The following is a 27,600-nucleotide window of genomic DNA, read 5'->3' as shown; positions in this document are numbered from 1 at the left end:
AACATTATTTTCGATTTTATAAAACTTTCATCCAGTGAGGTTCAACCAACATCAATGAGGTGAATAAATAATCCAGTTTAGTTAAACTGAGGAATAAAAACCTTAAAAAAAAAGGGTAACCTCCATTGACCTTGCAGTCAGACAACTGATATAAAAGGCAAAGATAAAATGGTAATTAACATAGGGGAAAACAAAAGCAGCTAATGAAAAATAAAATGATCAGAATCAGCTCTGCTTGGGTAAGAATGGCAGGTGAACATTTCAAGCGAACACAACTTAGTTGAGCCGGAGGGAGGAGATACAAGAAATTTATCAAAAAAGTTGCACTGACAAGCTATTTCTTAAAATGTTATTATTGTTGACATATGCAGAAACACGGTAAGCAAATTGTTCAAATGATACCCCCAAACAGCAATGCAATAAATAACTGTTGATCAGGATGTGTTGAAGATCCTAATGTTGAAATACATGAAAATGGGACTTGCAGCTTATTAATATGGATTTGAATACTCAAAACATATTACCAAATCAAGACCTAGTTTATCAAATTAAATCAAGTGCAAGTTTTAATGGTAAACATAAAGTGGACAAGATATTTTGGAGATCTTTCACCATTAAAATCAGTGACAATCAGTGAAACATGTGCATTGATCTGAAAGTTCAGGCTGTTATGAAGGAATAGTACAGTCAGATTACCTTAGAGTAAACACACTCGCCCTCCAGTAACATCCTGTCCAGAAAAATTTATGATCTAAATTGCCTATCAGTTCCTTTGGGGATAGAAATATCACAGCATGTTCATCTATTCAAACATATCTTTGTACTTACAGATGTATTTTTGGAGAAGCAATTACATTCAAATCCAGATCCTAGCAAGTAATAGTAGGTGACAAACATTATGAGTCTTCAAGAGAATTGTCATTATAGCACTTGAATTTTTTTTTTTTTTTTAAGATGGTTAAAATCTGGTCCAGAGAGTATCCAAACACATTTCAGCTTGGGGCATAATAAATTCATAAGCTGAAATGACACAAAGAATTACAAATGGGATGTACAGCCACCTCTGATGAAAATAAATATACTGTAAAAATCAAGACTTAATTACTGAGCTGAGGTGAGCAAAACCCATGTTGCTCACTTGAGAAATTTATCATATTTTTATTTTCCAATGACTACATTTATGCAAATGTTTAAGTTAAACTATACATAGGCACAAAAATTACTGAAATATCTATAGAGTACATTGTAAATGATACAGTACCTAGCTAATCTACACAAAGCGTGAAGGGAGCTATGACTACTTAGTCCTAAATATCTATTGTGAAGATCTTAATTTACAATTATGTAGATTCTCAGGTTTCCCCTCATTGAATAAAATTTAAATTCAAGTAAATTCAAGATAACAAGATAAATTCAAGATTAAGTTGCAATTGTTTCAGAAAGTTTATTACAGGTCATTTACATGGCATGTTGTAATTATACATTTACAAACAGAATGGAAGCTTTTAAAATTTCAACAAATACATAATGAAAAGATGCAAAGATAATTTAAATGTAGAAATTTGGTACTCAAAATTCTGCACTGTATGAATATTTCTCTTAAAATTGTTATACATTTTACTTCAGGATTTTGTCATGTATAATGTGCATTTCATAAAAATTAGCCGTCCTGCAGAATTATGTTAATATGGGAAATCAGTTTTAGAATGAAATTTTGTCAAAAGTGCAGTGCTTACAAATATTATGGCCATTTATTTTTGCTTTAATATTCAAGGACTACTTCTTGCATCTAATATTATAACTATCTTATTCTAACTTAAATGGATATTTCTGGAACAGCCTACATAATTTTGAGGTAAACAGAAAAAAACCTTGATAGGCTGAAAGTCTATACTGAGGATTTTGAAACCGGATGTAACAAGCATACTATTTATTCACACAGACTGTAGCCAGGGACACAAGTTCTAAGAGAATCAGAAAATAGATGTTGCTGTGAATGTGGAATTCTTACCAGCAGGAAATAAGAATGACAGTATAATGACTTGAGTATTTGCTAACTCAATTCTCTTTAAATTTAATCACAGTTTAGAATTAAATGAACATTATCAAAACATTAGTGTTATGTTATACCACTGATTCACTAATGCCTCATGTTTTTTTCACAATGTTAGCAGTGTAAATGGTAAAAAGCATTTCAGAAATATTAATCATCTTCCAATTAATTGGAATTGCCTATGCTAACATTTTAAGTAAACACAGAACAGAAAACAAGTTTCATTAGAATTATTTAAGATGATAATTTGGTCACATAAACATCTGCCTTACTGCAAGTGAAGCAACAGATAAAAATATGATTTGAACTGCACAAGGTTGTTCTCTCCTTCTCTCACCTCTAGGAGAGGGCACTACCATTATTTATTCAAAGTAACCTCCTCTCTTCGACCACACCCAGTTCTGCTTCTTTAAATAAATAATGCCTTTTGCATTGAGGCTGACTTCGTAAAGTCAAAACACTGAAAAATTGATGGAACACTAATCATACATACAAAATCCTCTAAAGTCACAAGTACATCTCAATGCAGTTTTCTTAAGAGGTTTATAAAATAATGAACTACTGAAACGCTCAAATAAGATTTTAAAGGCACTGGAATCAGTGCCAAATAAAATTTTAAATGTCTAAATTCAGCTAGTGATTTCAGCATTTGAATCACGATGGAAAACGCCTATTTTCTCCACATACCCTGACCATGAATGTAATGTGCCATTTTGCGCTGCGCATAAGGAGGCCCACATTTTCAAGCTGAAACTTGGAATCAAATATATAAAGAGGAAACTACATATCATGGGGACTTGTAGCTGGGCTACATTAACTTCCTGATGAAAGAAAAACAATGAATACAAGATGGTCAAAAAAGATCGAGATGGTGACAAACCAGTCAAAAGTCATATTAAATATTTAAATATCTAACATGTGCTTCAAAATGAGTACAACTATTTAAATGGAAAAAACAATTCAAAAGACTTTTCTCTCCAGGAGTCCTGCCACAAGTAGAAATTTAAACACATCCTCTTCATGTTAAATATGGTTTAATGGCACTAATTGCCTCAGTGCACTATTAAACCGTTAATTGTCTCATTTCACACTGCAATTTTTTAATGTTACTTTTAAATTGGACCTACAATATGGATCTTATTTGGAGAATGTGCCTTCAAACCAATCGATTATTGCAATTCTAAAACTTCAAAATGCAAAAGATGCCAACTAAAACAATCTCAAAACACAAACTGTTGCATGTTTCACAGGGGTATTTTGTAAAGTTTCATCTGTATTAAAAATCTTCACTAATAATTTGCATGTAGAGAATAAGCTACATCCTGATAAGCAATTTTATCAAAAAAGGCACTGTGTTAACAGGCTCAAACGCAAAATTTTCTACGTACATTTTCACCGCAATTTATACTTTCAGTAATATTAGCAATTTTCTGCACATCAATATTTGATGGAACAAGACAAAATATGTAATTATGCAACAACATCATGTTTCAACAAGCAGAAAAGTGATCATATCTTGATACATTTTGTCCCAGCTAAATTTTAAGTCAGACAGACACTGACTTGGTAATTTAAAATTGGACTGTCTATATTTTATTACAAGCTTTATTTATGTTGATTTACAAATAATATTCATAATCAGAACCTACATTTGAATAGTTTAGATATTATACCAGGAGGTTCTAGAAAGTTGAAGCATATTTACTCTGTGATGGCATCTCCACTGCTGAAATCAGCTGCAATGTTTACAGTTTGTTAAAAAGTTTGGAATTTGTACTTCTTAAAACATATTTTAGAGAAACTGCAATCTTTATACAAGGCTGAACTATATTAATAAAATTTAGGTTGATGTTTAATGACCTATATCCAAGTACGCAACAATTACCAGCCGTGTATTATTTTGACAGACCACCGGCAAGCTGTTATTTAACAGTCCTGAAAAGAAATCATTAGTACTTAACATTAAACAGTAATAAAAACGTGTATGAAAAATATCAACTATATAGTAACAAATGTTCAAATCTGTTCTATCTACATTCTGCTTTTCAACAAGAAAACCTAATAAATAAAAGACAAAGTTATTCATCAGTTTTAAGAAATATTTAAATACAACAAGCTTCCTCGTAAAATGTGAGGTATTCTTTTGATAGATATATATATCAGATATTGTGTTTCCATAGCAGCAAGCAGTGGCACTATCCACTTCGATTATTTCATGAAACAGACAATTTTGTCAAATTAACTTGGGTATAGAGCAAGTGCAGTATTTGTCTAAAAATGGAATGGTTCACGCTAAAAAATAATACAAATATAACTTTAAGTTCAACTGAAATAATACTTCTGATCTGCAAAAGGCCAGATGCAAATGAGACCTGGAGATGAAGCTTACTCAGCTCTTCTTGCTGTTTCCTGGCTGGCAAATTATATAATCTTCTTGAGGACAAAATTATTTGGGAACAAGGCCACGAGACTGTGGGTAGAGCTGGGTTCCAGACCCAGGTGAAGGAGGACCCATTTTCTTCCCAGTTTTAGGCCTGCTGAAGAAATGGAGAAATAATTTTAGTACATTATATTAAACAATTTCTTAACAAACAATGTGCTATGAACCCCACAAAGAAATCTGAAGGTATGCCCATAAACCCATGGAATGAAATATTTAAGCCAGGCTTAAAATACTTCACACAAACTTTGAAGTCTTTAATATCGTAAGATTTGTTTTCAGATGTGTGCTCCTTCAAATCTGACCCACCATTAAGTTACGAAAGCTTTAAAGTCAAGAATTCTAAGTGAAATTCACCATTTCTCTAAATTTTCCAGTCCAGGTGCAGCTTAAAACTGCCCTCTTTTAGCAAGATTCTGGCCACTGGGCCCAATATCTCTTTAGATACCTCTGATTTATTTAGTTATATTTAAAGAAGTCCTTTAAAACATTTTATTATTTAAAAATCTACTGTAAAGTACAAGTTGTGATTTCTATTCACAATAATAGATGCAACCATTAATGCACCATAGCACCATAAGTCAAAGGAACAGGATTAAGGTACAGGTTTCCCCTGCTATCTGAATGTAGAGCATTCCTATGAAACCCTTCGTAAGCCGAAATAGCGTAAAGCGAAGAAGCAATTACCATTAATTTACATGGGAATTTTTTTGGAGCATTCCCAGACCCAAAAAATAACCTACCAAATCATACCAAATAGCACATAAAACCTAAAATAACACTAACATATAGTAAAAGCAGGAATGATATGATAAATACACAGCTTATATAAAGTAGAAATAATGTATGTACAGTGTAGTTTCACTTAACAGAATTGGGAAGTTTGAGCCAAAATCGATTGGTCGGAAAGAATCGGCACGTACACGCATTTGCACGTCACTCCTGCACACACACCTGCCCGCGCAGGGCTTCATGGTCATGGTAGTCTTTCTCGGGGTAAACACAAGTTTAAAGTGAGCGTCTTTTTTTGTAAAAGCGAAAATCCTCTTTCGGTTAACGAAAACAGGTACTAATGTAGGTCTTTCGTAAAAGCGAAATGTCGTAAAGAGAACGTTCGGAAAGCAGGGGGCACCTGTATTTGGCCCATCAAGTCTGCTTCACTATTCCATTTTGGCTGATCTACTGTCCCTCTCAATATCATTCTCTTGCCTTCTGTAAATTTGACACCCTTACTAATCAAGAACGTATCAACCACAGCTTTAAATATACTCAATGACTTGGCCTACACAGCCATTTGAGGCAATGAATTCCACATACTGTACTTAATACCCTCTGGTTTAATGAAATTTCTCCTCATTTCTGTTCGAAAGAGACTTCCCTCTATTCTGAGGCTGTGCCCTCTTGTCCTGGACTTTCCTACATCCATTCTATCTAGGCCTTTCAATATTTGATAGGGTTCAATGAGATCGTTCACTCAATATTTTAAACTCCAACGAATACAGGTCCAGAGCCGTAAAACATTGCACATATATTAACCCTTTCATTCCCTGCATCATTCTCATGAATCTCCTCTGGGCACTCTCCAATGACAGGACATCATTTCTTAAATAAGAGTCACAAAGCTGCTCACAACACTCCAAGTATAATCTGACCAATGCCTTAGAAAACCTCAGGATTACATCCTCATTTTTATCCTTGCTCTAGTCCACTCAAAAGAATGCTAACATTGCATTTGCCTTCATTACCACTAACTCAACTTGCAAGTTAACCTTTAGGGAATTCTGCACAAGGACTCCAAAGTCCATTTGGACCTCTGATTTCACAATTTTCTCCCCACTTAGAAAATAGTCTATGCCTTTATTCCTTCAATCAAAGTGCATGATCGTGCACTTCCTGCCACTATGTTTCATCTGCCACTCCTTTGCCCATTCTCCTAATCTAAGTCCTTCTGCAGACCTCCTGCCTCAACACTACCTGTCCTTCCACCGATCTCTGTATCATCCGTCCTCCAAATCAACTTATGATGTGAAAAGAAGTGACCTCCCCAGCCCCGATCCCTGTGGAACACTGAAAACATCGATAACGAATGCAGCAAACATAATTGAATTGAGCAGGTAAGCCAACTAATCACTGTGAGATTGTCCAACACAACCCAGTGCTGCTGTAAAATCCAGAAATCCAGGAGAGATGTCATGACATGAAAAGAATCAGTATCAATATAATTTAACTGCTATATTTCTTTACTATTCTCACTGCTCAGTGGACAGATACGGATAGGCAACTAGAATCATTTAACAAACAAACTTGATTAGGATTTGATTCCATTTGTGAGAAAAGTCATTAGCAATTAAGTCACCACTTTACTTCCCTCGACAAATGCATCAAGAATAACCTATTACTAACAAGCTACTGCCACAACCTGCTTGTATGCTCATTACAACTATTGAGAAATTGTGAGAAAATTGTTAAGTTTCTTTAAAAATGTGTTCCAATATTCTAAATGATCAAGGACACGACTCTTAACAGCAGTGTTAAAACTACATGAAAATTTATTATGCAGTACTTATGACCCAAAATAACATGCACAATATAACTACTTCAAATTATATTAAACATTGTGCTATTTCCAGATGTATAAAATATAAATAAGTTTATGAATCAAAAGAGAAAGAAAACGGCATGCACTTCTTGTGCTGATAATCAAATAGCCCAAAGTATAATATCAAGGTCAAAGAAAATTGCTACCTTTTCTTTACATAAAACCTCTTCAATGAGGCACGTTATAAACAAATAATTTAATGATATGGCATTACTATTGTTAGAGCAATTTCTGCATCTAGCACATGTAGCAATTAATGTAACTGACTTTGGCCACTAGCCTCCAGATTTGAATATACATTGGAGAATTAATTTAAGATGCAGCTCTGAACAACAGGTTCCTAAAAACCTTGAATCACAGACCAGACAACATCGATTAAAATTAAATTAGTTGTCTGTGGGATGGGTGCAAATTGGGAGGTGTGAAGTTTGCGTGTTGTTCCAAAGAAAGATTGTGGATGCACTGTAAATATGGAATTGTCCTTTGATGTTTAGCACATAAAATACTGGGTAGATGGGCCAGCCAGACCTTTTGACCGAAAGAGCCTCAATATGATGCCGGCTGTTATCTTGTTTTGTCGAATAAAGAAACTGCTTCTTATCTACCAGTACTTTTCTCTGGTGACTTCATTCATGCAACAGCAACTACATCAATGAAGTACAAGTTATAAGCAAATAATGTTATAAAACTAAACTACATTCCGAAAAATTATGTATCATGATAAATGATTTCAAATGGCTCCATATGAGTTTTTTCTTTCAAAACCAGAAAACTTCTGCATCATGAAGTCATCAACAAAAAACTGAATGTTACACTATATTTCCCTAGAGCAGCTGGTGATAGTTCCGCAATGTTAAGGAGAGGGCATGCAAGGAGTTACCTTTATAATTAGCAATTTTCATTTTTCTGTAGGGTAGTATTTCATTTTAATTTTCCATGTGCAAGTTTTTAAAAATTCCCTTCTTGCTCATAACTAACAGGTAAAGATATCTGGGTAGCCTCCAACCTGATGGCATGAACATCGACTTCTCTAACTTCCGCTAATGCCCCACCTCCCCCTCGTACCCCATCCGTTATTTATTTTTATACACACGTTCGTTCTCTCACTCTCCTTTTTCTCCCTCTGTCCCTCTCACTATACCCCTTGCCCATCCTCTGGGTTCCCCACCCCCCGTCTTTCTCCCCGGACCTCCTGTCCCATGATCCTCTCATATCCCCTTTGCCAATCACCTGTCCAGCTCCTGGCTCCATCCCTCCCCCTCCTGTCTGCTCCTATCATTTTGGATCCCCCTCTCCCCCTGCCACTTTCAAATCTCTTACTAACTCTTCCTTCAGTTAGTCCTGACGAAGGGTCTCGGCCTGAAACGTCGACTGTATCTCTTCCTAGAGATGCTGCCTGGCCTGCTGCGTTCACCTGCAACTTTGATGTGTGTTGCTTGAATTTCCAGCATCTGCAGAATTCCTGTTGTTTGTGTTTTTAAAAGACAATATTTTGTTGCTTTCCTCAGTGGGTGGTTTCCAATCCACAACTTGCTCCACAAAACATTTCACAATAAAATGAATCAATATTTGAAATGAAGAATCAACCATTCTACTCAAGCTTTTGTGGCAAGCTACTTTGAGAACAACAGTAATGGATACTGAAGTAAAAGGTATTCCCTGGCCTATCTAACTTGTGGAGAAAGAAAAGAAACTTTCAAAATTAGGGAAGGGTTTGGGATAGTGGGTATTTGGATGCCGCTGCATTTAAATGTACTGTACGTGAACAGATACTGATCTCCGGAATAAATTACAACTAGTTTACTCATGTATTATTGCCTAGAGGCATTCATATGACGCCACAGATCAGATCATTAAGCTTAATTAATAATATAGATCTGAATGATTTACTTCTGGTGCAGAAGCATTTTGTTTTTAAAATTATCTTTGGATATAGTATTTATAAACAGAACCTAAAATTCCTTTCAAAGTAATTCTCTCACTTCAAGAATAATCTATGAAGCAAGGTTTTAGAAGCTTTGAAACCAGAGTATTTTAAAGCTGAAATAAAGACAGTTTGAGCACAGAACAAGGATCTAAGAAGGTTCTGCAGAACTAAAGTTTCAGTAACTGTAAGTTGGTAATGTTTCATATAGTAGGTTGAGTCAGGGGAAATCATCACTTTCAAGTGAAAAAGAATTAGAGGCCCCGTAATATTTGAAACAAGTTTTTTTTTGCAGTACTGTATTGCAACCTTGTTGCAAATTTGTGGTTAATACAAGTTTATACAAGGATTTTTACAAATGAATAAGAATTGATTACAAAAATATTACAGGATTTGCACCCACAAACTAAAGAAAATCTGCAGATGCTGGAAATTCAAGCAACATACACAAAATGCTGGAGGAACTCAACAGGCCAGGCAGCATCAATGGAAAAGAGTAAACGGTCGACGTTTCTGGCCGAGACCCTTCATCAAGATTGGAAAAAAAGATGAGGAGTCAGAGTAAGAAAGGAGTAAGAAAGTCAGAGAGGGAAGAACCACAAGGTGACAGGTGAAACTGGGGGGGGGGGGGGTGTGAAGTAAAGATCTGGGAAGTTGATTGGTGAAAGAAATACAGGACTGGAGAAGGGGAAATCTGATAGGAGAGGGCAAAAGGCCATGGAAGAAAGAAAAGGGGGAGAGGCACAAGAGGGTGGTGATTCAGGAAATCAGGTGAGAGAGGGAAATGGGAATGGAGAATGGTGAAGGAGAGGTGAATTACTGGAAGTTTGAGAAATCAATGTTCATGCCATCAGGTTGGAGGCTACCCAGACGGAATATAAGGTGTTGCTCCTCCAACCTGAGTGTGGCCTCATCATGACAGTTTAAGAGGCCTTAGACTGACATGTCAGGATGGGAATGGGAAGTGGAATTAAAATAGGTGGCTACTGGGAGATCCCACTCCAACCGGCCGATGGAGCATAGGTGTTCGGTGAAGCAGTCTCCCAATCCACATCAGGTCTCACTGATATACAGGAGGCCGCACCAGGAGCACCGGATACAGTAGGTGACTCCAACAGACTCAAAGGTGACTTGTCGCCTCACCTGGAAGGAATGTCTGGGACCCTGAAAGGTAGTGAGGGAGGAGGTGTAGCAGTTGTTCTGCTTGCAAGGATAAGTGCCAGGAGGGTGATCAGTGGGGAAGGATGAATGGGCAAGGAAGTCGCAAAGGAAGCGATCCTTGTGGAAAGCAGAAAGTGGGGGTCGGGAGGGGTGGGAGGAAAAGATGTGCTTGGGATCCATTTGTTACAGAGAATTATTGCTGGATGCGGAGGCTGGTGGGGTGGGTGGTAGGTGAGGAAGCCTATCCTTGGTAGGGTGGTGGGAGGATGAGGTGAGGGCAGACATGAGCATAATTGAGGAGGTGTGGTTGAAGGCACCCAGTTTTCTTTTCATAGTGGCAATCCTATTATTTGGCCAGGCAAACGCAGGGGACCAGATGGCCAATTCCTGCTTTCTTATGTTTTTATAATGAGAAAAATATTTATCCACTTTGAACGAAAATTCATGCCATAGTTACCTGGATTTAGATTTTCTACCGCTGCCACTTTTAAGAGGGTCAAAGGTAGAGGCATCTACTTGAATCTCATCTTCATCCTGCAGGGCCGCTTCCAGTGCAGCCTGTACCTTTGGAGCAATGGCAGGTCCCTCATAATCCCGTGTAGTTCGGCTGGGCATGTCCAGTTCTAATAGTAAGATGTTTTCAGCCTGAACATGCAAAACAAACCATAATTCAATGACAGATCTTATGATTGTGTTTTCAGATTATTCTATGAAGCATCAGATATGCCTGATAAAATATCTTGCAGATCAATTTTGTGCATTTCAATATTTTCAAGTCACTTTCACAAACATATATAAAGCAATCTTAGCTTTGCCTAATCAGAGTATTGCTTTTGTTCAAATTGTCCTTCCCTGCAATTTAAAATTGATGTGCAGCCCCTCTTTTTCAGGTCTGTTGAGGGTCTCCATTAACTCTGGTTTCTCTCTCTACAATTGCAACCTCAAACTGTTGAGTGCCCCCAGCAAGCTGGCTTTGATTAAGCAAAATTTCAGCAGCAGCAATTTACTTACCCTGTACCTGGGGTCTGATCTTGATATCAGAGCCATTTTTGCATAGCTGCTAAGTGGCCGCTTGTATCCAATTGCTGATACAGGTCGTTTCATCATCTGCTGATTTCTTGAAGGCATAAATTAAAAACAATCAAGTATTTGAGGATAGAGACACTTCACCAACGTATATTGTTTCAATTTACTGCAACGGGTATTTCTTATGGCATATTTCAGTAAGATTAAAATTTACACTTTTAGAACAATGGGGGTGTTGATTTATTTGCTCATTAGGTGATTGATCTGGTGACTGAATATTAAAAACTAAAAGTAGAATGCAATTATTGCAGATCATTTTGTCTGGTTCATTCCACAATTGATGATAAATGTTACAGATCTTGTGAAACTGCATCTCTTCAATTTGTACTAAGCATCAAATGATAATACCATTAGTGATTATGAAAGAGCTGAAATGTGAGAAATAGAGCAAGAATGGAGCCCTGTCAGCCTACTCTATTACTTAGCTAGACGCAGCTAATCTGATTGTGATTCTCTGCTTGGCCCTCATAATATTTGGTGACCTGACATAATCTATTTCTGTCTTGAGAATTTTCAACATCCTCTCATCATCTGTGTAAATATCCCACAGAATATTATATTTCAATTTGATCATCTTTGCTTCTAAACTCCATTGAGTATAGATTCAACCTTTTCCTATAGGCAAGCCCTCTATTCCAGGAATCAACAAGGGACCTTCTCAGTATTGCCTTGAACACAAGTACATCCCCTATTAAGGCTGTGCCCTGGACCAGCCTAGAAGAAACAGCCTAGTTTGACTGGCCAGTGGAAGATCTTCCCTATTAAATGGCAGTGAGTGATTAAGGGGTCTTGAAAGATAGAAAAGATGGTTAAAAAATAAACCATTCAATTATAAAATAAAAATGAAATAAAAATTAAATAGCTAAAGGGACACCCATCAAAGGTATAAAATATTTAGTATAAAGGTCGTGAAGAAACAGCCAATCAATTGGAAATAATAAAGAGAACATTGAGTAATCTGAAATGAAAGCTGAGAAGACCAAGTTAAGTAAGTGTTTAAAAAAAATGTACTAACTCAAATAGAATATTGAAATTATAGAGGACAATGAAACATTATTTGGATAAACAAAATCAAAATTATATACGAATAGAGACAATCAACTCTCATTATTACCATGAGACTAAAATGAGGAGCAGAGAAGAGACCCAAAGAAATTTTAAAAGATAGAATTAGGATTCAAACGGGCAAGGCAATTACCAGTGTAAGTTTAAAAGTAAATGCCTTTAAAAGTAAACTGAAATGCTTTTTGGAGGAAGCTAGACAAACTGAAATTCCTATAAGACTTATTGATGTAAGATAGGCAGAGGCTCACATAAAACTTTACCATTGGCATGATACACTAGCTCACACCGTCAGCATCAAATGAATGTAAATGAGTATAAGAACTGTACCACACCCTTCAGTTCGTGTGATAGGTTGGGTCTTCCATTGGTCCTCTTCTTCGTCAAAATTAGCTCTGTTCATTATTTTATTCTTTTCTTCCAAAGGTATGAAGTTCTCAATTACAAGGTGCCTTAAGATAAAATAATCAGTCAGATGTTTTTGTTGAAATCTATATTAAAGATATTTTTCAAGCCAAAGTTAAATAAGTAGATTACTTTTAAGCACCAAAACAAATTTAGATATCAGAGTGCCTTGTAGGAATGCTGTTCCGATAGACTTCTCGATAGCAAGGCCTTCACCAATGATGGAGGGAAATAAAAGCAAAAAACATTTTAAATACTGCAGATCAGGCAGCATCCATGGTAGGAGAAATCATATTACTATTTCTGGTTATTGATCCTTCATTAGAACTGGGAAAGAACAAACCAAAGTTGCAGAAAAAGACAGCTAGTGCCTATGAATGGAGCAGGCTGAGTGTACAACTTTCTGCAGCTTTTTCCAATCCTGTGCAATGGCCCTCAATACTAGACAGTGATGCAACCAGTTAAGATGCTCTTCATGGTAAATCTATAGAAATTTGTGAGAATTTTTGGTGACATATCAAGTCTTCTCAAACTCCGAATGAAATATAGCCGCTGTCGTGCCTTCTTTGAAATTGCATCAATAACTTGGGCACAGGAGAGATCTTCAAAGATGTTGACTCCCAGGAACTTGAAACTGCTCATTCTATCCTCTGCTGATTCCTCGATGAGGACTGGTGTGTGTTCCCTTGACTTCTCCCTTCCTGAAGTCCACAATCAAATCCTTGGTCTTAATTAACCAGCTGATCTTATCTTACTCTAGTACGTCTCCTTGTTGACATCTCAAATTCTGCCCACAATAGTTGTGCTACCATCAAATTTATAGATAGCCTTTGAGCTGTGATAATAGCCCAGCTTTCTCTCTCCATTAGAATAGCTTGGCCTGTTAGGCATGCTGCTCAGCTTGCATTTTGCAGTATCTTACACTTCTTTGTTTGTATTAGATTCTAACTTCCTTCATTAACTTGAGAACTTCTTCAACTCCTGCTCACAGTAACACCAGTCTCATCCTGTCACAGCTGTCTCCTTTTGTCCTAATCCATCTGTATGCAACACGACGCTTGTCTTTCTCTTTCCCAATTCTGACCATGGATTTTTGATCTGAAATGTTAGCTCTTGTTCAATGCCTGCAACTGATCTGCTAAGTGTTTCCTTTTATTTCATATTTCCAACTCCCAAAATTTCTTTAATTACTCTTTGCAAAACAAAAATTATTTGGGTGGTTTGGGTATTTTTTGTAATTGCTTCTTGCAAGAAATTATTAAATTATTTGTCAGCTAACCCTTTTCACTACATTAAATTGTCATTAATCACTGTCAATTGTCTGATTGTTATTGGAGAAATGAGCAATTAATAATTGTTTTTGTTAAGATTATCGGTTTGCTTTCTTCTAAAGAAAACACTGATTTTTCCTGATTGTTTCATTTAACAAAAAGTTAAACAAATGCAAAAGCTATCACAAACAAGAATGTTGCATTTCAGTTTCTAGACATCGATTTATTTTCTTCACCACAAATTGAAAGCATCATGATAATTAATTACAGGCCACTATGATATTTTGCAAGAAACTTAAACCAATGAGTTGTTATTTTGTTATACTCATATTTATTTCTCATTGTCGTCAGGTCACTCGTCTGAGTGCTACTGGTACCATGTAACCCAGTACTACCTGTCGCACGGTCGGGTGGTTGGTGACTAAACTGGCTCCCCCACCAGGCTTGCCTGGTGAGGAGGGTGGCTAGACACCCTGCAGGACGAAAAACAAGACCTGTCTAAGGGTGGATGAACCCTCTTGTAGGGTCATCAGCCATCTAGCAAACACGTGCCGTGAAGTGTGGAAAGGGCATCCCTTGCATCGAAGCTTGGTCTGGCCATTTGCTGCAACAGAACCTCCCCCAGCCGTCTTGGACCCCACCATGCCGCTGGATCCGGGAGGGGATGTCGAAAGGGTGGGCCTGGACCTGTGCAACTCCCTACTCACCTAAAATCCATTCACACACACGCTGTTCCTTTCTGAGGAGTGCGGAATCCTATCAAACCTCACTAACTGACCAGAGAGAGACAGAGAGACAGAGATATTGAGATTTATTTCTCCTCCAAGGCAAGGTACTTACTTCAGCTTGAGTTCCCTTGTGAGTTCATTCTGAGTTTGTTCCAACTGTTGCCGTTCTTTAATGTGTTCTGCTTGCAGGTCATCAATTTCGGCTTTTACTGCCTGGAGCTTAGCATATAGCTGATAAAAAGACTTCATTTATGTATCCAAGAACTTTATGTTCAATTAAGTAGTTTAAGAGCAATGACTGAGTAAAGTTGCATTAAAAATAAAACAGTTTAAACTACTTAAAATTTACAAAAGATCAGCTCTTCTGTGAGTTCACTAGCATAGAATAACAAATTCATGAAAAATTGTTACTTAAAAATGCTTACTATAAAGTATTATTACAAGAGCACAATCTTCAGATGAAGTTTCTGCCATTGTGATTAAGTATTTGATTATTGCAAATTCAGCTACACAAGAAAAATAGTAAAAATAATCATAAACAGGAAACACAACAGCACTAAATTGAAGGAAACAAATTAGTACACAGGTCTTGTGCACTCGTGTGTTCCTTCCACCATTTAGAGTACTTTCAAATTTCAATTGCATCAGGATGGCACTTCAATCGTGTTCTTTGCATGCTCACTGTGCTCATAGTTAGTCCCGTGGCATAAGACAATCACCACCTAAAAATTCAAGTTATACCTCAACAAATTTACAAATTATGGTGGTATACAGTTATGCTGCAAAGATCCACATTGTCTCATTGATGTCCAGTTTTGCACAGGTAAATTCATGCTGAACCTGCTTTTTCCAGCCAAATACCTTGCCTCCAATAGGAATGAATGGTAGTCAATCTAGCTAAATTAAGTCTACATTCACAAAAGGCAGATTGCTTTGGATAAGATAAAAATCAGACTGCCACCCTGTGGCACTTTCTCTTACCACAGGCCCAAGTCCTCCAGGTTACAGCTATTAATGCTACCAAAGCACACAGGACCCCAGAATACATTCTATGCCCTCGCAAAGCTTAGTGAAAATTCCAACTGGAGTTTGAAATGGATGCACAATGACTCATCATTGGAGCACACAAGCTCACAAAAGTAGGTGGTCTCTTTTGTGCCCATCTCTTTGCCTCACAGATGCTGCTTGACCTGCTGAGTTCCTCTAGCAGTATGATTTTTGCTCCAAATTCCAGCATTTGCAATGTTGTGCCTCTTTTTTGATGCCCATTCTGATGTACAAAATCTAATGCCTATCTAAATATTTCTTAAATGCTTTCACAGTGCCTGAAAACCAACAGCCCCCTTGGGTAGTGTAGCCTCGATTTCATTCTCTGGTATATAAAGCACAAAGAAAAGCAGGAATTAGGAAGGTTATTGCAATATTGACTTAATGACAAGGAGTACAGAAATTAAGAAATTGTTAATAAAATTTCACAGGATTCAGACGAGTCCATACCAAAGAGATGAATTCTACACTTAATCACATCATTTATTTACCTGGGGGCAATGCAGAGGTAGATCACAGAATAATTCTTGTAATCAAGGAGTGTTCATATTGATTAGGTTCGTCTATACTCATTGGAATATTTAGTGGGAAGTGATCCTATTGGAAGGGAAGATTTTATGAGGGATTAACAAGGTGAATGATCATGTCTTCACTAATCAGGTCATCTACTACTAGAGTGCAGTTTCACATCAAGGATTAATTTCTTTCCTCAAAGATTCACCCCTCCAAAGAGCTGTGGAGGCAGAGTCAATGAATATATTTAAGTCACAGAATGAAAAACATTTGAAGTACTAGGAAATTGAGGTGAGAGAAAGAGTGTTATTCATGATATTTCTGAAATGACAGATCAGGCTTGAGGAGCTGAGTGACCAATTCCAGTTCCTGTTTCTTAGGTTCCAATTAATAGAAAGTAAACTTTATTTTATACCTATCACAAATTTCAATTGAGGTCAGATGAATCTGAAATGGTGATCTCAATGACTATCATCTTCTCCAAAATCTTCTGAATGAATAATATATACTCTTGCAGGGAGAACTATGTCATATTTTCATAAATTATCATGATTTGCAGGTAGGGTGGGATAATCAGATTAACTAAATTACCTCCCATTGCTCAGTTGTGTGTTGGTATACCAACACAAATAGTATCACCAAACAACAGGAATTCTGCAGATGCTGGAAATTCAAGCAACACACATCAAAGTTGCTGGTGAACGCAGCAGGCCCAAGCAGCATCTGTAGGAAGAGGTGCAGTCGACGTTTCAGGCCGAGACCTTTCGTCAGGACTAACTGAAGGAAGAGTGAGTAAGGGATTTGAAAGTTGGAGGGGGAGGGGGAGATCCAAAATGATAGGAGAAGACAGGAGGGGGAGGGATAGAGCAGGATCTCCCAGTGGCCACACATTTTAATTCCACATCCCATTCCCGTTTTGACATGTCTATCCACGGCCTCCTCTACTGTAAAGATGAAGCCACACTCAGGTTGGAGGAACAACACCTTATATTCTGTCTGGGTAGCCTCCAACCTGATGGCATGAACATCGACTTCTCTAACTTCCGCTAAGGCCTCACCTCCCCCTCGTACCCCATCTGTTACTTATTTTTATGCACACATTCTTTCTCTCACTCTTTTTTCTCCCTCTGTCCCTCTGAATATACCTCTTGCCCATCCTCTGGGTCCCCCCCCCCTTGTCTTTCTTCCTGGACCTCCTGTCCCATGATCCTCTCGTATCCCCTTTTGCCTATCACCTGTCCAGCTCTTGGCCCTATCCCTCCCCTTCCTGTCTTCTCCTATCATTTTGGATCTCCCCCTCCCCCTCCAACTTTCAAATCCCTTACTCACTCTTCCTTCAGTTAGTCCTGACGAAGGGTCTGAAACGTCGACTGCACCTCTTCCTACAGATGCTGCTTGGCCTGCTGCGTTCACCAGCAACTTTGATGTGTGTTGCTAGTATCACCAAATTCTATTTTCATGATTTACCATTTTGATTTTGTTATTTTGCTAAGGCCTGGTTGCCGACTTGTATTTCAACATTTACATTCTTAATGCTGAAAAAGCTAAAATATTAACTTTTACTCTTCACTGTTTCTGACAGACTTGCAGCGTATTTCCAAACCCTAATGCATACTGTTTTTGAATCTTTAAAATTTTTGTGCTTGGTTTGACATTATTTAATTGTACAGCCTAAAAGTAATAAATTACATGACTTTGACAGCCACATTACCTTCTTTAGCTTCTTAGTCTTAACATCTACTTCTTGCTGGAGGGAACTGAATGTCTCCTTTAACTCCAGAGTCTCCTCATCTTGAGTCTCCATTTGTTGTTGCATCTCACGCTCACGTCGTTTCTTCAAACAAAAACGTTAACATGGAAAGCATTTCAGTACTTTTAAACATTATAACAATTCTCTATTTACATGCAAATCTTTAATGAATATGACTGCATTTCTGTAATTGATTTAATGCATTTTTTTTTGGTTTTAAACTAGGTGCTTAGAGTCATGGAATAATACAGCATGGAAACAGGCCTTTTTGCCCCAACTTCTCCATGCCGACCAAGACAGCCATCTACGTTAGCTCTATTAGCTCATACTTGGTCCATTTCTCTCTAAACCTTTCCGATTCAGGTACCCATCCAAATGTCCTCTAAATGGTGTTATTGTACCTGCCTCAACAACTTCCTCTGGCAGCTCATTCCATAAACTCATCACCCTCTCCTTAAAAGGAGTATACTGAATTTGACATTAAATCACAACATAAACTAATGGAGTAGAAAGCTCTGGACTTCAGTTTCAGTGCATTGTTAACCAAGGGTCTCGTTGTACTGCACCAATGTATTCCAAGCAGGGAGTGCAGATCTTTTAGCTCCTTGGTCCACAAAAATTCAAATGATGAGATCATTCATTTAAATTTGCTGCTTTTAAGTGTGGGCATTCTTTATGATTCATTTATTTAATAAAAAGCAATTTTTTAAAATATTTGTATTTTGAACAGTGGCCCAATGTTTTGAATGTGAATATCAGTTTCACATTCAAAATATAAAATAGGTAGAACGCCTCACTATTATGTGGCAGAGCTGCTCACTTGCATTCAAAGATGTCCAGTGCCATATTAGGCTTCTGCCTTGGACTCTCACAAGGAGGCAGCACTTTAAGAAAAATTGTATTCAAATGAGAAGTGACCAGTGAGTTCAGATCACTTGCCAGTTAACAGATCTCAGGCAGATGGGTAAAATCTTAATTAAAACTACAATATTTCTGTAATTACTTCACTTGAGTAATGGCATGATTGATAAAACGTTTTTTCAAAATGCTGACAAATAATGAATCCACTGCAAATTTTTCAACCAAACAACCCCAACACCATTTTGTTTTTAAATCACAAATGTCAGCATTTATTAGCAATTTAAGTTGTGTGCTAGAGTGTATTTTGGGTAAGCGAAGAATGAACAATGAGCAACCTCACCTGGAGAAAACAAAAGATCAACGCACTGTTGGAAATGATCAATTTGGAAAGGAGCCAATTGGCAGCTTCAGTCTACCTCTGTCATAACAGAACAACTTTATTTTATTAGCAGAAAATTTCTTTTAAAGCAACAATCCGACTTGCCCTATCAGCATGATGCAATCTTGCCAGGCATGTGATTTTCAATAATTATAAAAACACGATAATGACTGAAAAATATTGACACACAATATGCCTTATTTAGAACATAAATGTGGTATATTGTTTCAAGTAGCTTAGTTTCACAAGAGCAACACACTAATGATCAATCTGTTTGTAGCTCATAGAAGATCAGATAAGATAGGTGGTTCTAGCTTTGAATATCAGAAAACTTTATAAAGGTGCATTTTTGGTTCAGATTCTTATGCAGCTTATCAATGATATTCCTATACCATGCAATATTGTTTATTTTGTATAATCTAATAAACCATGGCTCACACCAATTCTACCAGAGTTATAAAATCCAATTTTAGACTATTTTACCTTCATCTGAGCAAACAGTAATACAATAAAATCTACAACTGGGAAAAACAGAATGCTGCAAGTCAATGAAAGGATAATCTTATATATTCTTGTTGCGTAAAAATATTGAAGCAAATAACTCTGAACCCTTTATGCCAATGTCTACTCCACCTGCAACTTCAAAATATTTTATATTTCCTGTTCAAATTCCAGAGTTACCTGCTCTGCAATTTCTTGACGTCTCTGTTCCAGAACCTTCTGCTGTTCATTTGTGTGATCGACGATATTTTTCCCTCCAACTAAAAGTTTGCTTTCCATAGCCTGGTAAATCAGATTGTAATTCAATTACTTAACATATGGAATCATTTAAGACATTGACAAATTTTCTGAGATGATTACTACCTATTAAATACCTAAAATAGTTTAGTTTAAGTAATTTGAAAGTAAATAACAATCATGTATTTGCCTGCAATCTGAAAGTAATTCTAAAGTATTTTAATATGTTTGGTTAACACTGTAAAGCTTTCATCCTAATTGTGCTGAATATAAATTTTTAAGATTTAATTTTAAATGGTTGCACAAAGTAATGTTGAGTTCAGCTCTAATCAGGAAACCCTCAACTTTTCGACATCATTTAGTCAGCTGCAACTCCAACTCACGAAAAGGACCCTTTGTCATTAGAAATGATTACTGCAATTCAGTGTATATCATTAAGTTATTTTTTTAAGGAAATAAATAGTTTAGAATCACAATATTTTTAATTGACTATATTTACTTAATTTTCATTGCAATCTGTGATGAAACCACAACACATTTAAACTGCTTGTTTTTCCACCTTAAGCAACAGAGGGTTTAATCCTCTAATTCATAAATTTTGTAGATTTCCCAGCCTGACAACAAGACCAAAAGCAATTGGCACACAGCTTTGTAAGGAGAGAGCAATATATTCAGTAGCATTAAGAAAATCAATTTGGGATGTTTAGCTAACATGATTCTATAACTTTGTGGTTGGTCTATTTATGTCTTCATTTTTCTTATCATTTCTCAGGAGCTTACAAATTATCTTAATAATACTTTGCTAGTGAACTTTCCAAATGTTAACATTTACTCAAACACATTTTCTACCTACTCATTTCCTCGAAGTGTTGTCTCCAGCTGCAGATTTTTATTTATTTCTTCAGAGATACAGCGCACAACAGGCCCTGCTGGTCCAATGAGCCACACCGCCCAGCAACCCACCGATTTAACACTATCCGAATCACAAGACAATTTATAATGACCAGTTAATCTACTAATTTATAATGACCGATTCATCTACTAACCAGTTTGTTGTCCTGTGGGAGGAAACTAGAGCACCCAAAGGAAACCCAGGCAATCCCCTACACAATGTCCATTCTTATTATTATAAGGGTAAACAGAATTGAGAAAAGGTGATATGATCATTGTCTTCATGTTATAAGCCATCCACAATGATCTATTTTAAAATAATTTTCCATTGAACATACATACATAATGAATTCATGCCTCACTCACTACATCTGCAAGTGGAGGATGCACCATTTTTAAAATTACTGTTATTTACTTACGTTCATTCACAGAAGGGAGCATCATCAGAAAGATCAACATTTATCGCCCATTCAAAGTTTTTCTTGAACAGAATCCCTAACATCCTATTTCACCTTGCAATTAAAAGTCAGTCACTTATCACTTTAGATTTTGACCAGTTAAGGAAAGATTTCCTCCAAGATATTAATGAACTAGCTAGGATTTTACTATAATCCCAATGCACTCTTTAAAAATCAAATTTAAATAAGTTGACCGAATCTAGATTCCCCAGATCTCCAAATCATTACTCATTGAACACAATGATGCTATCCCCTCCACCATATCAAAGTACATTTATTATCAAAGCATGCATAAATTATACATCATCTTAAGATTTGTTTGCTTACAGGCAGCCACAAAGAAAGAAGCCCGAAGAACCCAATTTTTAAAAAAAGACCATAACCACTGAGCAGATAGATGGAAAAAAACACACATCATGCGAACAATAGATGTACACAACAGATTTCCAAACCATATCTTAAAGTTAAAAAATCAGGTAGAAAGAGAACTTGCAGATTGTAGTACACAGGTCAGGAATCTGAGAAAAATATAAAGTCATTATTAGGCAAAATTATCAGAAAGATCAAGAGGAATGGGGGACTGCATGACAAATACCATCATTGTGAACAAAATGCCATATGTCTTGGATCAGTTTCCATACTTGGCAGTGATGAGAAATAGAAATCATATTAAAGGGATTTAATTAGTCAAAGAAAAAAGAAACACAAGTACAATTCACAAAATGCTGGAGAGACTCAGCAGGCCAGTCCTAATGAAAGGTCTCGGCCCAAAGCGTCAACTGTACTCTTTTCCCATAGATGCTGCCTGGCCTGCTGAGTTCCTCCAGCATTTTGTGTATGTTACTTGGATTTTGAGCATCTGTAGATTTTCTTGTTTGTCAGAAGCACAGATACAATTTTTTTTTCATTCAAGAGGTGTAGGGTCTACAGGCTGTGCCAGAATTTAACTGCTGATCGCCAATATTCAATAATCAAATGAATAATATTTAAGAGTGAAATGTGAGGTGTTGCACTTTGTGAGATCAAATGTAATGGGAAAATACATAGTTAATAGATCATAGTTAAAAGATCATTTCTAATGCCACCACGATCTCTAACGCTACCTCTTTCAGAACCCTAGATTGCAGTTCCTCTGGTCCGGGTGACTTATGTACCTTTTGGTCTTTCAGCTTTTTGAGTATCTTCTCTCTTGTAATAGTAACTGCACCCACTTCTCTTCCTTCACACACTACAACATCAGGCAAACTGCTAGTGTCTTCCACAGTGAAGACTGATGCATAATACTCATTTAGCCATCTCCTTGTCCCCCATTATTATTTCTCCTGCCTCATTTTATAGTGGTCCTATATCCACTCTCACTTCTCTTTTATTTTTAACATACTTGAAAAAAACGTTTACTATCCAGTTTGATATTATTTGCTAGCTTGCTTTCACATTTCATCTTTTCCCTTCTAATGATTATTTTAGTTACTCTCCGCAGGTTTTTTTAAAATGTCCCAATCCTCTATCTTTCTACTAATTTTTGCTTTGTTGTATGCTCTTTCTTTTGCTTTTACAATAGCTTTGACTTCCATTGTCAGCCACAGTTGTACTATTTAACCATTTGAGGATTTCTTCATGTTTGGAATACACATGTCTTGCACCTTCCTCATTTTTCCCAAAAATGCACCATTGCTGCTCTGCAGACATTCTTGCCAGCAGCTCTTTCCAATTTACAGTGGTCAACTCCTCTCTCATACCACTGTAACTTCCCTTACTCCACTGAAATACTGCTACATTAGACTTTACTTTCTCCCTATCAAATTTCAAGTTGTACATAATTGTATTGTGATCACTGGATTCTTTTACCTTAAGCTCCCTAATTGCCTCCAGTTCATTACAAAACACACAATCTAGGACAAGAGGGTATAGCCTCAGGATAGAGGGGCGCCCTTTCCAAACACAGATGCGGAGAAACTTCTTCAGCCAAAGGGTAGTGAATTTGTGGAATTTGTTGCCACATGCAGTTGTGGAGGCCAGGTCATTGGGTGTAGTTAAGGCAGAGATTGATAGGTTCTTGATTGGACATGACAACAAAGGTTATAGGGAGAAGGCTGGGAACTGGGGTTGAGGAGGAGATTTAAAAAAAGGATCAGCCAAGATTGAATGGCGGAGCAAACTTGATGGGCCAAATGGTCTAATTCTGCTCCTATGTCTTATGGTCTAAAAAGGGATTCGATATCATTAGCTTAATTACTTCAGCACAACATCATGGGCTGAAGGGCCTGTTCCTGTGCTAAACTATTCTAATGTCTTTATGTCGGAAATGCACAGCACACCAAAACAAACCAAAGCCATTTGTAATAAAAAAAAGATTGAAGTTTCTGGTGCAATTTTTCCAGAAGAAATTACTGTGGAGGTTATGCCAGCCCCTTTAGTAGTACTGATTAATATATTAAATTATTTAATGAAATCTACATTACATATTGTCACGAAATTGAAAAATACAGAAGTGGAGATAATGCTGCTCCTTTCTACACCACAAACATCCTAAAGTTTGTCTTTAAGGTTTGTGCAGGAAACATCTAAAATGGAGAATTGAATTTAAGTTCAACTACACAAAATGGAGTTAAACTGTTGACCTGTTCCAAAATAACATGAACATTTGAAACTAACCATCAGGTTCAACTGCCATAGAGTCTCTCGAATAATTGGCCATTAAGATCTTCTGTTTAAATAAGACTGTTGAAGTTCCTAAGTAAGCATCCCAGTAAAGACCATGTTTATACTAAATGCATTCCTTTAAGAGTCAGGAATTTATTATCCTTAAGATACCACTTCCTATTTGATTAGATAAACTAATAAATGAAGGTGTTAGTTCAGCCATCCAAAGACACTTGCAGCAAACTTCATCATTGACTAATTATTCCACATCTAGTATGTACATACAACATTTTAATTTTCATTATGTTGTTCAGCAGCAGACTGAGGAGTGCTGTAGAAATTTAAGGCAGAAAAAAATAGCTTGGTGGTATGCCTATGGGTATATAATGCTTACTTAGAAAAAAAATGTTTTGAGTAAAATTTTCATTAGCACAGTCCCTTATGTAGATTGACTGTGCAAAACTAATCACAATGTGTTATCTGACTTGAAGCCTATTTACAATGAGAGTGAAAAAAAATCAATATACTGACTCCTTTTCTCAATAACCTGCTGATGACAGAGAGGCGGCATCATCCATTCTTTTCAAAACACGCTATTTATAAAGTTGTTTTGAACCCAATGTATGCCGAACAACATTGTGTACACCATGCACTAAGATTGCAACATTATGTCATCTACTTTTTTTTAAATTTTAACTAGACTTTTAGTAGTTTCAAAATATTATTTACGAAAGTGTTGTTTCAAACAAAAAATCTCATGTAATAATTCATTACTGTACCTTAATCTTAGTAGCAAGTGCCTCAGAGGCTTCCCTCTCCCTCCGCACATCTCCCATCTTTTTCTCCTTTTCACGCAGTAACTTCTGTTTTTCTTCAGCCACTAAGCTATGGTCATCTAAAATGGCTCGCTTCTCTCTCTCCAGCTTTTCCTGTTGGGCCCTCCAATATTCAGGTTCATTTTTAATCCCTTCATCATCTTCTCCATCATCTTCCTCTACATCATCCTCCCCTTCACCTCCCTGCCTCTTGCGATTCTTCTTCTTTCGCTTCCCCACACCTCGTTTCTCCAGCTGAGCTTTCAGCCGAGCTATCTCTTCTTGGAACTCCCTCAAAAGTGCATCTTTGGGATCTTCATTTACTCGAGGCTTATTCTTAATGTTCTTTGCACGATTTGCATATCTTAGTGTTGTAAGAGTCTCTTCACAGTTATAAGATGCAGGACCAATATTTGCAACCATCACAGTTTTGGCATTCCCTCCCAATGAGTCCTGAAGTAACCGAGTTAGCTTTGAATCCCTGTAGGGAATGTGAGTGCTTTTACCATCCACAAGTGCAGATATCACATTACCCAGCGCTGAGAGAGAAAGGTTAATCTTTGTTGCTTCTTTTAACCGGTCTCCTTGGGCTCCAGTTTTAGCCTGTCGTTCACTGCCAGCAAGATCTACTAAATTCAACTTTCCAACACGAATATGGTTCTCTCCATCAAGTCCAACTTCACTACACTCAACTGTTATAACAAAGATGGCATGGGAACGCGAGCTATGTTCATTCATGTTTGTGGCACCAACAGATCGATTTTGATTGCCAACGTTCATGACATGTTCGATTTCTTTCACATTTTTTGTTACAAAAGATGACAGGTCTTTGACATAAACACCAGTATCTGGTCTTTCCTTAAGCTCCAGTCTCTTAGTTTGATCTTTTGCTAGCAAATCTTTTATTTCCTCCTGGTAAATCTCCAAATATGATGCCCTTACCAAGTACTGCTGATTTTGTGAACGAGATATATGTGTGAATATGTGTTCAAAGGAATTTGGGATAACACCTCTTCTTTCCGGATCTGAACGGATTCCCTCCATGGTATAAGTTTTCCCAGTTCCTGTTTGTCCATAAGCAAAAATTGTCCCGTTGAAACCCAACAGAACTGATTCCACAAGAGGTCGAAAAGTCTCATCATACAATTCTACTTGTTTAGAATTGTGATCATACACAGCATCAAATGTAAATGTCTTAGGTAATTCACTTGGACTGCCTTTGGGATTTTTCACTACAATCTGACCCAATTTTACATCTATATGAACAATCCTTTCGTAGCCACCTGAAACTTCCTTTTCATTCATTGGCCTGCATCGCACAACCACCTTCACTGATTCAGAACTTCTTAACTTCGACATTGTGTGATGTGGAGAAATTCAAATTCCAAGAATTGTCCTTGCCAATGCGCACCTGTAAAGAGATTTAGCACTTATGAATCTCATACAGAAAACAGTGGAAAAACTCAACAAAATGCTTCATTATGACCTGATTTTGCCCACATACATGTTTAAGCTGTAGAACCTAAAACTTTTAAATTCCTGATACAAGGACATAACTATCATTTTATTCCTCATCTTTACTACTGTTGACCAAATGGTGGGCATATGAAATTGATATAAAGTTTAGACCAACATTTCTAACAGTGGAGATATTAGGATAATGTAATGAAGGATAACATTCATTCCACACCTGAATTCAGGTGCATACAAACACTTGCACAAATAATAAGAAACAACAGTAGGAGTAAACCATTTGGCCCTTGGAGATAATCAGCTTTGAACTTGACATACGGTGGAGCAGGGTTTAAACATTTTGCTGCACTCTTGTCCATCACCCAACTACTACAATTTCCAGAAATTTGTTGAATCTGTTCTCAATGAACTTGAACCCCATGCTTCCACAGCATTCTAGGATTAAAAATACCAAAGATTCAACACATTCTGCATGAAGAACTTTCTTAATTCCTCACTTAAGACTGAGCTACATATTGACATTCAGTGTGAACATTCCTACCAAGTTGAGTGCTACCTCTCAGTACTTGTTATAGCACACTTGGTTCTCCAGTCCTCACAGGTACATATTCTCCTTTATACTTAAAACATCCACTTGGGCTGTGAACTGCAATCCTGAGAATTTGTTTTGGACACCTGCCCTCCACTGGCTCTCATCCAGCGATAAATTACTGCTGAAATGTGGGGCTCAGGGCAACACCCTGCTGAGAAAGGTTTGTGCAGGCCATTATTTCAAAACGAGAATGGCTGCTCCACGTGAGCATAGACTGCAGAGATTATACAATCTCCTTCATTACCACTGATCAGCTGTGATGAAAGCTGTGCTGTCTGTCCTCCTAGTGTAGCTGTACACTATTAACACTGAATTACTTAAAGTGGAAAAATCTCTGGATAGAGAACCAAACAAAGAGAAAATGGAGAGCAGCACTACCTGATAGAGGACATCTACATGTAAACGTAAATTTGCTGGATCAATTAATGACAATACAAAAAGATCGTTACTTATCTTTTCCCCTGTTTATTTCTTCGAGATCAGCCGGCGAGTGAACTTGGACCCGACATCAGGGAGAGAACCTTTCTCATCTTCCCGGCGGTTCTACAAGTTCACTGCCTGATGTCAGAATTGTTAGGAGTTATAAGGCCACTGATACAAAAGAACTATCAGTTTGGTAAGCATTCCAGCCAAGCCAATGGACTAATGATACAAAGAACAATCAGTTTGATAACCATTCCAACCAAGTCAATGGACTAATGATACAAAGAA

At 37.1% G+C, this 27,600-nt stretch overlaps 1 protein-coding gene across 9 annotated transcripts in view; it reads right to left on the bottom strand.

Moving 5' to 3' along the window:
- Positions 1-1,443: 1,443 nt before the first annotated feature.
- kif3b (kinesin family member 3B) overlaps positions 1,444-27,600 on the bottom strand; it is a 46,466-nt gene continuing 20,309 nt past the window's right edge. For 2 of the 9 annotated variants that reach the window (XM_072241679.1, XM_072241687.1), the window contains 9 exons: positions 24,789-26,235; positions 19,961-20,062; positions 18,001-18,123; positions 14,842-14,960; positions 12,661-12,777; positions 11,189-11,294; positions 10,635-10,822; positions 5,346-5,483; positions 1,444-4,587 (listed from right to left, as the gene is read on the bottom strand). In XM_072241679.1, the coding sequence (XP_072097780.1) occupies positions 4,500-4,587; positions 5,346-5,483; positions 10,635-10,822; positions 11,189-11,294; positions 12,661-12,777; positions 14,842-14,960; positions 18,001-18,123; positions 19,961-20,062; positions 24,789-26,183 (2,376 nt within the window). In that variant the 5' untranslated portion in view covers positions 26,184-26,235 and the 3' untranslated portion in view covers positions 1,444-4,499. Of the gene's footprint in view, positions 4,591-5,345; positions 5,484-10,634; positions 10,823-11,188; positions 11,295-12,660; positions 12,778-14,841; positions 14,961-18,000; positions 18,124-19,960; positions 20,063-24,788; positions 26,236-27,600 lie in introns of those variants that run through there. The other 7 variants (XM_072241697.1, XM_072241722.1, XM_072241733.1 and 4 more) reach the window with 7 other exon arrangements.

This window comes from Mobula birostris, chromosome 2 (genome assembly GCF_030028105.1).
Source record: "Mobula birostris isolate sMobBir1 chromosome 2, sMobBir1.hap1, whole genome shotgun sequence".
NCBI classification, from domain to species: domain Eukaryota; kingdom Metazoa; phylum Chordata; class Chondrichthyes; order Myliobatiformes; family Myliobatidae; genus Mobula; species Mobula birostris.
The sequence above is the reverse complement of the archived record's forward strand: the minus strand, read 5'-3'. Positions and strand labels throughout refer to the sequence as shown.